General features: G+C 37.1%; 1 protein-coding gene across 3 annotated transcripts in view; it reads left to right on the top strand.

Moving 5' to 3' along the window:
• The window catches only part of CEP350 (centrosomal protein 350), a 136,127-nt gene extending 122,013 nt beyond the window's left edge, over window positions 1–14,114 (top strand). For 2 of the 3 annotated variants that reach the window (XM_082465045.1, XM_082465043.1), the window contains 3 exons: window positions 1,995–2,117; window positions 3,653–3,742; window positions 10,227–14,114. In XM_082465045.1, coding sequence (XP_082321171.1) covers window positions 1,995–2,117; window positions 3,653–3,742; window positions 10,227–10,391 — 378 coding nt within the window. In that variant the 3' untranslated portion in view covers window positions 10,392–14,114. The remainder of the gene's footprint in view (window positions 1–1,994; window positions 2,118–3,652; window positions 3,743–10,226) is intronic. The other variant, XM_082465044.1, reaches the window with a different exon arrangement.
• The last annotated feature ends 1,078 nt before the right edge of the window (window positions 14,115–15,192 follow it).

Here is a 15,192-nt window from a genome sequence, read left to right as displayed (position 1 = left end):
AGCTACAAGGACTCTCAACAAACCAACTTTAAAATCACATTGGTGGAAATCTCTCTGCCTACTCAGCTATTTTTAAAATATAGCAAAGGTTATATTTTCATTGCAGTGCCTCTCAAACTTTAATGTGCATCTGAGTCATCTGGGGATTTTGGTAAAATGCAGATTCCTTACTGAGTAGATCTGGAGTAGGACTGGAAATTCTGCATGTCGAACAGGCTTCCAAGTGATGCTGATGTGGCTGATCCTAGGGTCATTTTGAGTAGCAAGACTCTAGAGTTATGATTCTCAAACTTATTTGATCATAGGAAGCTTTTTTTTCCCCCAGAGAGTATACCTCCAATTACTTATCTTACTTATCTTATCTTATTTTCTTACATCATCCAGTAGTATATGTGGACTATCAAAATACATTAAAGGAACATATACATTATTCTGGTATATAACGTGAGGGGAGGCATTGTCTAAACAATTTAGTCTTTTTTTTTCTTGAGATATAATTGACACGTAACATATTAGTTTCAGGATTCGATCTTTGTACATATTGTGAAAAGAGCACCACAGTAAGTCTGGTTAACATCCATCACCACACATACGATAGTTACAGTTGTTGTTTTTTTTTTCTTGTGGTGAGAACTTTTAAGATCTCCTCTGTTAGCAACTTTGAAATATATAATACAGTATTAACTATAGAAAGGTTTTAGAAATATTTTGTACTGACAGAATACCAGCAGACATTTATGAGATGTAATGTATGCTTACATCGAGGGTAGGCAAACTAGAGCCCACAGGCCAAATCCAGCCCACCACATGTTTTTAAAAATAAAGTTGTATTGGACCATAGCCACACCTAGTTACTTATATATTGTCCATGGCTGCTTTCCGCTACACCAACAGAGTTGAGTAGTTGCAATAGCGACCATATGGCCCACAAAGCCTGAAATATTTACAGTCTGGTCCTTCACAGAAAACGTTTGCTGACCCTTGCTTAGATTAAAGTAAGTAGAAAAAGAAAAAAGTTGTCAAAGATTGACTTGATAGATTTTTAAAAAACAACTTTTAAAATGATTTTCAACTTTGAGGAATGGAGCATCAGAACCACCTGAGGAGCTTTTTCAAAACACTGGTGCACTTCATTCCTTTCAGCCCTCAGCAGTGGATACATCCTTGAATGCGTGTGTGTGTGTGTGTGTGTGTGTGTGTGTGTAGATGGGGAGTGGTGTGGTTTGGAGGACATTGGTAGTTTGAGAATCTTCTCAAATGATTCTAATTCATAAATGCGTTCTTTCCCCTATTAAGACATTTTTTTTTAATAGAAGAACCATAAAAAGTAATAACCCATTATTTTATTAATAACAAAGAACAAATACATTGAAATAAGACAAGGTACATAATATATACCAGCATTCATCAGAATGCATGCATCATTATAACACACAATGATGCTGCCTTCCAATTTTAATATTGCTATAGCATTTTGTAAAGTTTTTTTTAAGGGTGATAGTTCAAATATTGTTAGCAGTGAGATTACCATGCTTCTCATACTGAAGTGTTGATTAATAATTTTTTAATACAACATATTCGAATCTTGGTGCTTCAATATAAGCTATCCCAGCCAAAGCCTTGTACTTTGCTCATGTTTCAGGTTCAGAGTTTTATTTTATACTTTCTTTTGTAGTTTTGCCAGCTTGAAGTTAGCTAATGGTGGTTCTTGGGTAGAGGGGGCTCTAAAGTGATTTTTCTTTGCAGATTCATCAATGGGCTTTACTTTTTTTTTTTTATGTTGTGTAGAAACAAAAATTCTTTAAGTGAATAAAGTCTGAGCATTTGGGAATGCTTTTCTCTTCAAATTGCTAAGTGGAACTGTAAGTGGAAGAAGTTTGTATGATTTTTTTATAAATATTGTATTCTTAACAAAAATCTGTTTACTGCATTATAAGCACTAAATCTCAACAACTTTGTTGTTTGTGTTTCATTCATTTCACTTATTTTCACAGAACTTCATAGCAACCGAAGTACTCAAGCTGTTCAGTCTTAAAAAGGAGCCAAACCACAAAACAGACTGGCAGAAAATGATGAAATTTGGAAGAAAGAAAAGAGACCGAGTGGATCATATCCTGGTCAGTGTATATAACTAAACTATTTTTATTTTGACCATCTTTTCCAAAATCAGAATGTAGTTAGATTTTAAAAGGAAAAGGAATATAATTGATCTTAAGTCTATGACAGTAAATTCTTAAAGCCCTCGTTTGCTGCATTTCTTTCTGCCCCTCAGTTTTGGAAATTGCTTTCTTTTGAATTCAGTAGATGAATATTTAATTTAACAGTATTTTTGTGGGTGTGGAGAACTTGAGAAATAAAAAGTTGAGTGGAAGCAAACTTAAGGTTCTGAATTGAAGAGACCAGTGTAGACTAGGGCCAGACTACCTGAGTTTAAATCCCTGTTCTGGCACTTTACTTGGTGTGTAATCTTGGACAGATTAACCTCTTTGTGCCGCATTTTCCTATCTGCAAAATGAAGATGATATAATAGTACCTACCTGATAAAATTATTAAGAGAATTAAATGAGTATTTATATATGTGTATAGAACAGTGCCCTGCACATAGCTCAATAAATATTAGCTGTTATTTCATAATCATTATTATTATCCAGAACTTCAGCTGAATAGGATTTATTCCATTTTGCAATATATTTTCTAGCATTAGAAAAATGCCTATCAAACAACACCACCAAAAAAAAGAAAAAAGGAAGGGGGAAAAAAGGTCTTTTATTCTTTCTTCCCTAAAAGAATGTTAACGTGTTAAGTAGTAGCAGACCTTAGGAAACTCAGATGTTAATTGATTCAGGTTTATTCCCAGATATTTTCTCTCTGGACTTTATATCTTGTCTATATTTATATTCATATCATGAAAAAAAATGTAATGCTTAAATTTATCAGTTTCCCCAAGTATGTACCTTTCTAGTGCTTCATTTACTCAGTAATAACTTTACTAGATAAACATTTGTTAAACATTCTTTCTCATGTCTTATTTGATCCTCACAATAGTTGTATGAGGTAGGATGGACTAATGTTACTCTGTTTTACAAATGAGGAAGTTTAGATTCAAAGATATTAAGTGACTTGCCCAGCAAATAAGAGCCAGGACTTTAACCAATTAGTTCTTCATAGATCTTGGCCTCTCAAGGTGAACTTGCTCTCGTATTTCTACAATAGCTTAGAGTTTGAGTTATTATTAATTACCAAGATGTTACTTCTTCCACTTTTTAAGGAATTAAAGGAAAAAGCACATCAAGAGACATTCATTTACCCTACTGTCAGTTGAATTGATCATATTCCCTATAAATCATCTCTGTGCATGCATTTAGTCAAGAATTGTGCTAATTAAGGACTGATGTTACAATAGTAAGCAAAATAGATATAGACCCTGCCTTCATGGATTTACAGTTTGCTGGCAGAAGCTAGCCATTAATATATAATTTATACAAGTGTGTAATTATAAATTAAATGATAAAAATAGAAGAATAGGGAGCTGTTGTAAAAGCATATGGAGGAAACTGATCTGATGAGGATGGTCAGGAAAGGCTTCCCTGAGGAAGTGACAGTTGAGCTGAAATCTTAAAGATGAATAAGCATTAACTGAGTTCCGTGATAGAGAGAAGAGCAATTCAGGGAGAGGAGACTACACGTGCGAAGACCTGAAATGGGAAGGAGCATGGAACTGAAATGTCAGTGTGGCTGGAGAGTGAGTTGAAATACCTGGGCCTATGTAACTTTTTTCATGAGTTCACTCTTCTTAATGTTTAGTGAAATGATACTGTTAGCAACTTGAGTTAATTATTAACAAGAAATGCTAAATAAACTGGTCACCCTTCCTACTATTAGATTTAGCCACCTCTGACATTTGGATATTCTAATGCTTGTACATTTTAGAGGGATTGAGATTTAAAACAACAATTTTCATAACACATAAAACAAAAATTTTGCCACTAGTACAAAAAGAAAAGGGTCTCAAAAATAGGAATTTCAAATACGTTTTAAAAATCATATTTATTATAAAATAATCATGCTCATTTTAGAAAATTTAAAATACTGATTAGTCAAAAGAAAATAATCATGACAACCGTATCACCTAGATAACTCTTAATTATTTTGATATATAGACTTAGAGTTTCTTTTTATACTGAGAATTTTTTTTTAAACATTTGGGATCATAGTCTCTTTTGTATTCTGATTGTTTTTGCTTAATTAAATATGGATGTTTTTCCTTGTTTTTAAATGTTCTTTCATTTTATATCATTTTTTAATAAATTTATTCCATTTTATTTTTTGTGGAAATATAGCAGTCCATTGTAGAATTATGTAACAAAACAGACAAAACTCAAGGAGCTTTTGCTCTAGTTAAGGAGACAGATAAGTAAGAAAAATAAATACAGAGAGAGAGAATAAGGGAATACTGGGGTGATTTGACTTACATTTTAACAGGACCCCTCTGGCTGCTGTGTTGAGGATAGACTGAAGCAGAGGTGGGAGTAAGGAGGCCAGGAGTGTATTGTCATAATCCAGGCAAGTGATAATAGTGGCTAAGACCAGTTTGGTGGTATTGGAGATGGTGAGAACAGTTTTCAAAACAGAACAACAGAACTGCTGATAAATCGAATGTGGAATATAAGAGAGAGAGGTATTAAGAATAACTCCATTGGGTTGGTGTGAGTCGCTGAGGAAGGGAATTGCCTTTTGCTGATTTGAGGAAGACTGAGAGAAGCAGGTTTGGAAGGAACATCAGGAGTTCTGTTTTGAATGTATTAAATGTGAAATGTCTAATAAACATCCAAATGGAGATATTGAGTAGGCTATTAGATATATGAGCCTGGAGCTCAGGCAAGAGAGGTAAGCTGGAGATGTGAATTCGGGAGTGGTGAACATATAGATGGTAGTCAAAGCCAAGAAAGAGAGTGTAGACCAATAGAGAGGAGGTCCAAGGACTTCTTCTTGACAAATTCCAATGTTTCGAGAGTCAAGAAGGTGAGGAGGAACCAGCAGAGACTAAGGAGCAGCTGATGGGGTAGAACCAGGAGAGTGTGAGGTCCTGGAAGCCAGGTGAAAGGGTTTCAAGGAGGAAGAATAAATCACCCGTGTCAAGTACTGGTCATTGGTCAAGTAAGATAACGACTGAGAATTTACCATTGGATTTAGCAATGTGGAGGTCTTTGTTGATCTTAACATCAATACAGGTAGTTTTTGTGGCATGGATAAGGTAAAAGCTTGATTTGAGTAGGTTTCAAGAGAGAATGAAAGACAAATTAAGGAGAGCAAAATTGGACACTTCAAACGAGTTTTTTTGTGAAGAGAAAAATGGAGGGAAATGGTAACAAGAGAAGGGCTCTTTTAGCTTGAAAGAGATATGCCGATAGGAAAAAATTGTGATGATGCAGAGAAGAAAGGAGAACTGCTGGAGCAGTATTCCTGAATAGACACAGATGGAATCCATGCAAGTGGAGGGGTTGGCCTCAAACTGAATATCAATTGCCCTTCTATAACAATTCTAACATGATAACCTATTATATTTAATATTTCATAATAAACAGTAGCTTTTTCCAGATTAAGAAATGTATAATTTAGCTGTTGTTGCTTGGACTAGGAAAGTCCCTAATCAGTCTGTGTGTCTTTAGGCATTATTTGAGGTGAGTAAAATACAAAGAATGTATTTTTTAGATGTTAAAGGCCTCTGTTTGCCAAAAAAAGAAGAGAAATCTTCTTTTGGCTCTAATTCTCCTTTACTATCCCCTTACCACTTCACAAAGATATTGATTAATTTACATCTTAAGTTGGCTAAGAATATGGGCTATTTTTAGCAATGTATTCTCAAAGTATATATGATGTGGAATGAGTAAAAGTAATTAGACCAACTTTTGTATATCCTTTATATACAGTAGCCTTGGGAAATCTCCCTACTGTAGGTAGAATTGCACTTAAAATGAAAAATCCTGGGCTTCCCTGGTGGCGCAGTGGTTGAGAATCTGCCTGCCAATGCAGGGGACATGGGTTCGAGCCCTGGTCTGGGAAAATCCCACATGCCGCGGAGCAACTAAGCCCGTGAGCCACAGTTACTGAGCCTGCGCGTCTGGAGCCTGTGCTCCGCAACAAGAGAGGCCGCGATAGTGAGAGGCCCGCGCACCGCGATGAAGAGTGGCTCCCGCTTGCCGCAACTAGAGAAAGCCCTTGCACAGAAACGAAGACCCAACACAGTCAAAAATAAATTAATTAATTAATTAATCAATTTAAAAATAGAGCAATAAAGTCATCAATTAAAAAAAAAATGACAAATCCTGTAGTGAAACTACCTAGCTAATGATTGAATCTCCTTTACAGATTAAGATCTGATAAGGTACTCAACAGCTCCTGAGTTTTTACTTACTGTTGATAAGTTCTTTCTCATATTAAGACTAAATTGGTTTTCACGTAATGAATTATAATTTGCTTTTACAGCTTTAAGGCTTTACATAACAATTTTAATTCTTCCTACATGCCTTTGAAGTGGCTGTAATGTTTCATCAGTCTTTTTCTCCCTATTAAACATTGATATTCTCTCCTGTTGTCTGATAACGTTTTTTTGAGCCCCTTTCAACTTCATCAGCTTTAGCTCTTTATCAGTGTCCCTCCTTAAATACACTGCTTGGAATTGACCATATACAGGCATACCTCATTTTATTGCACTTTGCTTTATTGTGCTTCCTAGGTACTGCAGGGTTTTTTTGTTTGTTTGTTTGTTTTAACAAATTGAAGGTTTGTAGCAATCCTGCATTGTCAGATAATGGTTAGATTTTTTAACATAAAGTATTTTTTAATTAAGGTATGTACATTGATTTTTACACATAATGCTGTTGCACACTTAATAGGCTACAGTATTGTGTAAACATAACCTTCACATGCACTGAGAAACCAAAAAATTTGTGTGACTAGCTTTAGTGCGATACTCGCTTTATTGCACTGGTCTGGAAGTGAACCCACAATATCTCCGAGGTATGCCTGTAGTATTTTGTGTTATTGCTTAATTAGTACAATCACATAACCTCCTTCTTTTTTCTGGATACTATCCTTTGATGAATGCAGTTTATAATCACGTTCGTTTTATTTTTAGCTATACCATTCTCATGGGACTCACAAAAGCTTAGAAAAGTTCTAAGACCCAAATCTCAGCCTGTGCTTTTGTAGTTATTTTTTTGATCCAAGTACAGGACCTTATTTTATTCCTTCATTTTGTTAAATTTGGCCCATCATTCCAAGCTTATCAACACATTTTTAGGTTCGTTCTCTTAACATAGCTATTGTGTTTCCCAACTTTCACGTCAACTCTAAAATTGAGGTACCTGCCTTCATCTAGGTCATTGCTAAAAATGATGAACTCAACAGAGCCAAAGACAGCCATAAAATACTCACTAAAAAACGATATGCCAGATATTTATTTAACACCTTCTATTTGCACTGTCCTGGCCACTGGGAAATTATAAATAAAAAGAAATCCCACAGCGTAGCGGGAGAACAGATGCACAGAATACAAAATTCTGTAGGATAATTACTACAATGGAATATGAACAAGATGGATTGGGAGCACAGAGGAAAAAGCTCTTGAGTCTTCCAGGCAGAAACTTCCTTCCAGGTTGATAGTTGTCTTGTCCTTCAATCCAAAAAAGTGCACATCCACCTAACTGACCTGTCTCTATTTCACCGTCTGGTTCACAGGGATATGGTGAAAGGACATATGCTTGCTGAAATCTGGCCACATTCTATTTACCACTTTTCTCTTTTCTACCAGCCTAATACCCTGTCCAAAAAAAAAAAAAAAAAAAAGTTAGTCTGACTTTTTCATTTAATTATTTATGTGTAATACATATTAATTTACGTACATACATATTAAGGAGCAGCAGCAAGGGAAATGTGTAGTTGAATAGAATAGATTCCCAAAACCAGAAAAAAATGGAGGCATATTTGCAGGCTGTGAGATCTCTCAGTTGCCACAGTTGAGGTTGCAAACTGGGCTTTGTACTTTCTGACGGCCAAAGGAAAAAGGAAAACACAATGTTCTTACTGGCTGGGAGGGAGATATTTGCTGTTCTTACAGAGGAGCAGAGCTTTTGCTATACTGACAAGGCACTGTGGGGACTCATCACGGCTTCGCTGAGAGACACAATGGATCATGCCCTGAGCGTGTGTTCCTGCTGTAAGGGCAGAAATGATTACATTAGGACAGTGCTTCCTAAATTTTATTATCGCATAGGAAATTGTTCAAGGAACAAATTTAATAATAAAGGCTGAGAGAACTTAGAAAAAGGAAAGCTGTGCACCTTTGTTTGAACAGATAAACAAATTCATGGGAGATAAGAGATCTTTTATAGGGGACACACTTATTAGCTTTTCCAGGACGTGATTCTCCCTCAGCACCAGGTTGAGAAGTGTTGCATTAGGCTGTTGCTTATAGCATCCTTCATAAGAGAAGAACACCAGTTCCTTTGTATCTTAATAATATTTCTTATATAGCCACAAAATTTGATTCTTTGACCAGATACATACAGGAAGCTCTGAATTAATCAAGTTCCTCTCCTGGTGGACTTCTGTTTAGAATAGACTGATACACATTGTGAAACTCCCAGAGGGAGATTTCTAAAACTTATTTGACCATATCACCCTTTTTGGTGGCATTTCTGTCCAGGGAGCATGCGTTAGGGAACAAAGAAAGGGATATTTTACATAGGCTTCAAGCAGCCTCACCAAGGAGAAAGAATGCGGCAGCCGCCTTGCCACATACCTGTCATCCCCAACCAAGGGTGCAAGTCTGGCAGCGCTGCTCTCCCACACTCCAGAATGGTGTGGCCTCTCATCCAAGAGTCTTCTCGTTTCCTCGTGCCAGGAATCAGAGCACAGGTTCCCCTCTTCACTTCTTCTGCCTTTTTCAAGAGGAAATTGTGATAAGTGCAAGTTAGGAGCTTGTTGTCACATGGCTTTTTGCCAAGTTAGACTTTTGGTTAGAGACCCTCGACACCGCAATTAACTTTGCTGAATTTGTGACTAAAGCAGGGTTTACAGTCTGCTTTCTCCACCTGGCCTCCATCTCACTCACAATATCATTACATATAATAAGTCTAACATGTTTCTCTTATAAGTAGTTTTTAAAAATTTATTGTAAACAAGCAAAACATCTTGGGCAGTTCATTCTAATTTGATTCCTTTGGTTTACCTTAGGAATCCCCAAATCCTAAAATGCAAAAAGAGCATTTTATATAAAATATAATATAACAGTTACTTTTAAAATAAACTTAAGCAATAGTACATTTAAAGAATACTCCAATACCAAAAAAAAATGGGGGGGGGGAATTCCCTCACGGTCCAGTGGTTAGGATTTGGCGCTTTCACTGCTGGGGCCTGGGTTCAGTCCCTGGCCAGGGAACGAAGATCCCACAAGCCGCTCAGCGTGGCCAAAAAAAAAAAAAAAACTCCAATGAATATGAAATTTTACTCATTTATTTACATACTCCAGAATCATATCTAATATTGTCTTTGGATATATGCATTTTATAATTGTAAATCCATATATCTGAAAATTTGCATTCTTCTACGTATTCTCCTATGTTGACAGAGACAACATACTTGTAATCCTTTATATCTATAAAATACTGGAATATTGTCAAGGTTGACAGATTTGAAGCCAGTTTTTATTCGACAGTTGAGTTTTTTCAAACTTTTTGCAGCTTTAAAAGGGCTATTGGGGGCTTCCCTCGTGGCGCAGTGGTTGAGAATCTGCCTGCCACTGCAGGGGGACACGGGTCCGAGCCCCAGTCTGGGAAGATCCCACATGCCGCGGAGCAACTAGGCCCGTGAGCCACAACTACTGAGCCTGCACATCTGGAGCCTGTGCTCCGCAACAAGAGAGGCCACGATAGTGAGAGGCCCGCACACCGTGATGAAGAGTGGCCCCCGCTTGCCACAACTAGAGAAAGCCCTCACAGAAACGAAGACCCAACATGGCCATAAATAAATTAATTAATTAATTTACAAAAAAAAACTTAAAAAAAAAAGAGCTATTGATATCATCATATAAATTACCTTTTTTTCTCTGACTTATTTCCTTGGCTTGTAGTCCAATGCATGGGGTTGCAAAGTTAGTGAATATCATTAATTCCTCGCTTTTGTGTGACAGTGATTTTCTAACCTTTCTGTTTTCTAAATTCTAGGTACAGGAGCTCCACGAGGAGGAGGCACAGTGGGTGAACTATGATGAGGATGAGTTGTGTGTGAAGATGCAGCTAGCTGATGGGATCTTTGAGACCTTGATCAGAGATACTATTGATGTTCTGAATCAGATCAGTGAAAAACAGGGGAGAATGCTACTTGTGTGACATCTTGCAAATAAATCGAACACTGAGTGCTAATATGAGTCCTGGGCCTTTCTGCCTCCTGATATACACCCCATCTCCATCATAGCAAGAGTGCTTCTGGACCTTGTACCTGTTCTTAAAGACTGCTGGTTTGGAGTTCATGGGACAATGAGGTATATCTGGTATTACAGCCTTTGCCTTTAGAGACTGTCCACTGGAATAATTGGTTGTTTTCGGTGGGCAGGGTCTGATGTTGACACACAGTATAATCCTACACCTCTTGTTGGCATCCCTACTGGGTCTCAGATGAGGGCTGAAAACACCAGACTTACCTCTTAGCTTAGACTAGGGTATCACTTCCTTGAGTCTGAAGTCAAGCAAGAGAGGTATATAGATGTGCATCATACCATTTTTGAAATGTAATCCTGGTTTATACCATGAAAGTCATAAATGGACATTATAGTCTCTAAACAGTATTAAACCCTGAACTACTTTCAGATAGGCAAGTTTAGTAATGTGTGCCTATTTCCCATTGTGGAGTTCATTTCATTTTGTTTTGAAGACCATTTTCTTCCATTATTGCAGTTGAGCAGCGCCAAGTGGACTGTCAAGTTAACAGAAATCAGTGGTAGCCTTGCTTCCTGAGCACCATCTAAAGAATTTTAAACTTTTGCAGTATTTTTAGTTTTTTCTCTGTGAGCATGAAAACAAAGAAGTGCCCCCACTGAAGACTGGGCTCACAGGACTGGTGCAGGGCTGGTTCTTCTACCCCTTGTCTACCCCTGCACTTTTCTTACTTCTTCTGAACCTCTGCCAGCTGCTCCCAGAATCACAGATCCTCAGGACCATCTCAGGCATCGAGGCATGGCAGAAGGGGAAATAATTCATTTTGGCCTTCAAACTTCCAGCTCCCATATCTCCCCAAGAAGTCAGAGACGCTGTTACTTGAATGATTTAGGAAATGAGTGTGTGCACCAAAGACAAAAAGATATTGTCTATTGTTTGCGTGCTTGTTTTACGCTATAGAACATTTTTTTAATTTATTTTAAGATAAATTATTAAGTTGAAAATGTATGTCCCTATTCAGAAGTGAAAGATTCTTCTTGTAATAGTTAAACTTCCGTCTTGAAGCTTCTATGGTTCGTAGTCTTTGCACAGGAAACTTACGGTTTTAACAAACCCATACACATATTGAAGAAGGCAGTTTAATTCAGTAAAAAGAAGATGAGCTTTTCTAAGATCACCTGCAGTAGCAGGAATGGGGTAAAATGATTTAAAGACACTGTAAAATTCAATCCTGCCTCTCTTGCAGCATTGCTTCTCACAACTATTACCTGTATCTGAAAAAAATATATAGACTCCAGCTGCTACGTTAGAGCATATGTGATGCTCTCCTGGGACCTCAGTACCCTGCCTTCTTGACTGGTTTCTCTGAATCAGTCCTATCCTTCAAGTAATCTAGAAGAATGTGGATAATCTTAGGCGTGAATGTAAATGCCTTAATATTGAAGGTCCTGATTAGAAGCATGATATAAGACATCCACTGGATTCATACTTACAAATATCCTGGAATGTTATAACTTCAAAATATGTTAGGAAAACCCCAAAGATGGTATAATCTTTAAGTGTGCATGTTCATTCATTTCTGCATCTTTCCTCCAAACTTGCCTTTGCGTCTCCAATGTTTCACTATGCATACTTCCATTCCTTTTCGGTTCCATCTTGTCATTATGAGAAACTTACTGAAATAATCATTGGAATACTTGCATTTTGCACAATGACTGGTATGATAGCTCTTGACAAATAAGGAAAGCACTGAAATGTTGTGATTGGGTCTCGGGAAATGCTCAGATTGATGTTGCCAGCATTTCTTCTAGGCTTTTGATGTTGAGCTCTAGTCTTGTAGCCATAATGAGCAAATTGACTAAGAGAAGCTAGGGTTTCTTGGGGTTATTAACCAGTAGTGTGGAGATATTATTTTCATGTGGCCAAGGAAAAGCGAAGCCTTTTCTTTTCAGTTTGTGTTATTTGGAAGACGGAAAAGCATCTTGTCTACATCCTTTGGCTGTTTGTAGGATTACATAGTCCTTATGATACTGAAACTTTACAGCTGCTGTAAATTTTTTATAAATGAATATGAAAATAATATAATAGGAATATAGGTTGTTTTTCTACATACTCATTATTTGGACCTAAATAAATTTTTAATAATGTTTATCTTTACTCTTTATGACATTGTGATTCCAAAAAAGGAAAAAAATGATATAAGTCCATGGAATCAGCAACCTGGACTTAAAGTTCCCTGGTAAGAATGCTGCCAAGAATGGGGCAGTAGCAGTCCTAACATACTCCAGCTGTCTTTACTATCTTGAGAATCCTGGGTTCCAGATAAAAGAGGCAGGAATGGATCAGTCTTACTCTTTGCTAGAAATGATTATCCATAGTTTGGTAGCAGAAAACAAAGGAATCTATAATTAGCAGATTTCTTATTGCTTTAACTATTTGGGTATAATTGAAAAGGGGTTAATTGTTAGCATTAGGAATGATAAACATGGATACCCAGCCGCTCGTTCCATATTGGGATCTTTTTAATCAAGCTCTGCCTCTTAACCAGGAATCTAAATATTCCCTCTTTATAATCTTTGTTCCTTCTCCCCACATTCCCATCCTCTTTCACTCTTTCTTCCTAATTCCTCTAAGAAAAAGATCTTTGCATCAGCAGTAATATCCTTTAGAATAATAGCACTATCAGAATTTAGCAGTAAACCAACATATAGGCTTCAGATTTATTTCTGAGTCCAAAATAATTTGTGCTATCCAGGGTACTTCACTCTGGGTTAAATAAGTACAGGGTATAGATTCCCTCTTCAGGTCTAAACAGGAATTTCTACTCTAGGGAAAAGTGGGAAGAGCTCAAATGTAGTTAATAAGGAAGGTAATTTGTTTTTCTTTTATGTAAAAGAAAGGAAAATTCCTTCTGTGACTACAGGTCTCTGAGAAATTACCTTTCAAAAGAGATTTCATTGCTCATAAGAGTGTTGTGGCCTATTGATAAAAACAATTTTGTTCACTTTCTTGTCTTGAAAAAAAGTGGCCTTAGCTTTTTGCAATACTTGAATAAAGTGTGTACTCGCACAGCGTTAGAGACTCATAACTTTTCTTCAAGAAGTTCAAACTTACATCTTCTTTTACTACCTTAAGAATACTAGTGAATAAAACATTAATTCAAAGAGCAAATGATAGAAACTACAATGATGTTTAATGCAAATTGTAGAAATTTACATGTTTACAAATCATCTTAAACTGGTTGTGCAGCAATTCAATAAACTATCTTTGTATTATAAAAATGTGAAGAAAAAATGTAAACTGATGTAAAGGAGGTACTGTCATTTTAATTAACCTATATTTAATAGCTTTTCCTTCTGAACTTTGCAAAGCCTTCTTGGTAAACACGTTGCAAAGCATTCCCTGGGAGGCCCCGCCTCCCTGTGTGTACTGTATTGTGCAGACATGAAAAACAAACCCGTTTACTGTGTATGTGTAAATAGCCTGGTCATCAGGCCTTTTTCAGTCAATAGTCACATCCAGTGCAACTTTGCACAGAAGACTTAGGGTGTGGTTTGTAAGTATGATCTGTAAAATAACTGGGATGAGTTCCCATGTACACCTGTGTAAATAGATTTGTTAACTGAAATGTACTTTAAGAAAAGATAAAATGTGTAAATAAACTGATTTGTAAATTAATTTCATGTCAGGTGTTCATTTTTTCACCTTTTGAGCCAAGTTTAGAAAGCTAGTCTCCATAAAATTCACTTCTGATCTGTTATTGGGTGGCAGAGCACTTAAGATCGAGCAAAAGAGTGAAGAGCTGCGTGTAGGACCTGTTTACATAAATGCCATCCCCACGTCCGTCTGAGCAGCCTGGGCTTTGACATTCATAACTCACTCCTTCAACAGTCGTTGCGCCCACCTTCGTGTTCTGAGCACTGTGCCCAGTGCAGTGGAGAGAGCAGACGACAGACATGATCCCTGACCTTGGGGAGCTTAAAGTCTAATGAAAGAGAGTCATCAAAAAATAATTTCAAAAACAACGTATGCCAAATTGCAGCGAGTCCTGCAAAGGAAGCATACGCTGGTTTGAGAATATATATTTAATACAAGGACCCAACAAGAGTAGGGGAGTGAGTCAGAGAGGAGTTCCCTGATGAATTATAACTTTGTGTTCTGTATCGATGGGCTTCTCCCCTGTAATTCAAGGCAAATGTCTTTTCTCCCAAATGACTTGAATTCTGATCACCCTTACAAAATAACACGTGGAAATGTCACACAAGTGGGTGACAAGAACAACCATCTGATAAGGAGGTGTGGCTATAATTTATTTCTAGAAATACAGGCTTGGAGGAGATTAGAGCTAGAAGGTAGGGAAGAATAAAAGAATTGCCAAGGTGGAAACGGTTGCCATTCAGGATTATGAATCATCTCTGGTCCAGCAAGTTAGAAGTAACCACCGTCATCTCACCTGACTTCCTCTGGTAGCCTGCTGACTGATGGCTGTCCCTCTTAACAGCTTTAACTCCTACACAACCATGGACATTAAAGAAATTCTCAGAAAAAGATCCCATGTTGCAGCAAGTTCTAAGTTCTTCTGACTCTTATAAAACGGATATTTGAGTGCCCACTATGTGCCAGATACTGTTTGTTGGTAAGTCACAATAGTAATGACAGCTTGAATCTTGGAAAAAAGACCAAGTACCTGCTTCCTTGAATCAAAATATATGAAAATAGTTATTGATAGATGGGAGGATGGTGGTTGACACGGCAG

The sequence above is a fragment of the Balaenoptera physalus genome (genome assembly GCF_965194825.1).
Source record: "Balaenoptera physalus genome assembly, chromosome: 1".
In the NCBI taxonomy this organism is placed as follows: Eukaryota; Metazoa; Chordata; class Mammalia; order Artiodactyla; family Balaenopteridae; genus Balaenoptera; species Balaenoptera physalus.
Note: the sequence above shows the minus strand (reverse complement) of the source record. Positions and strands in the feature narration are given on the sequence as shown.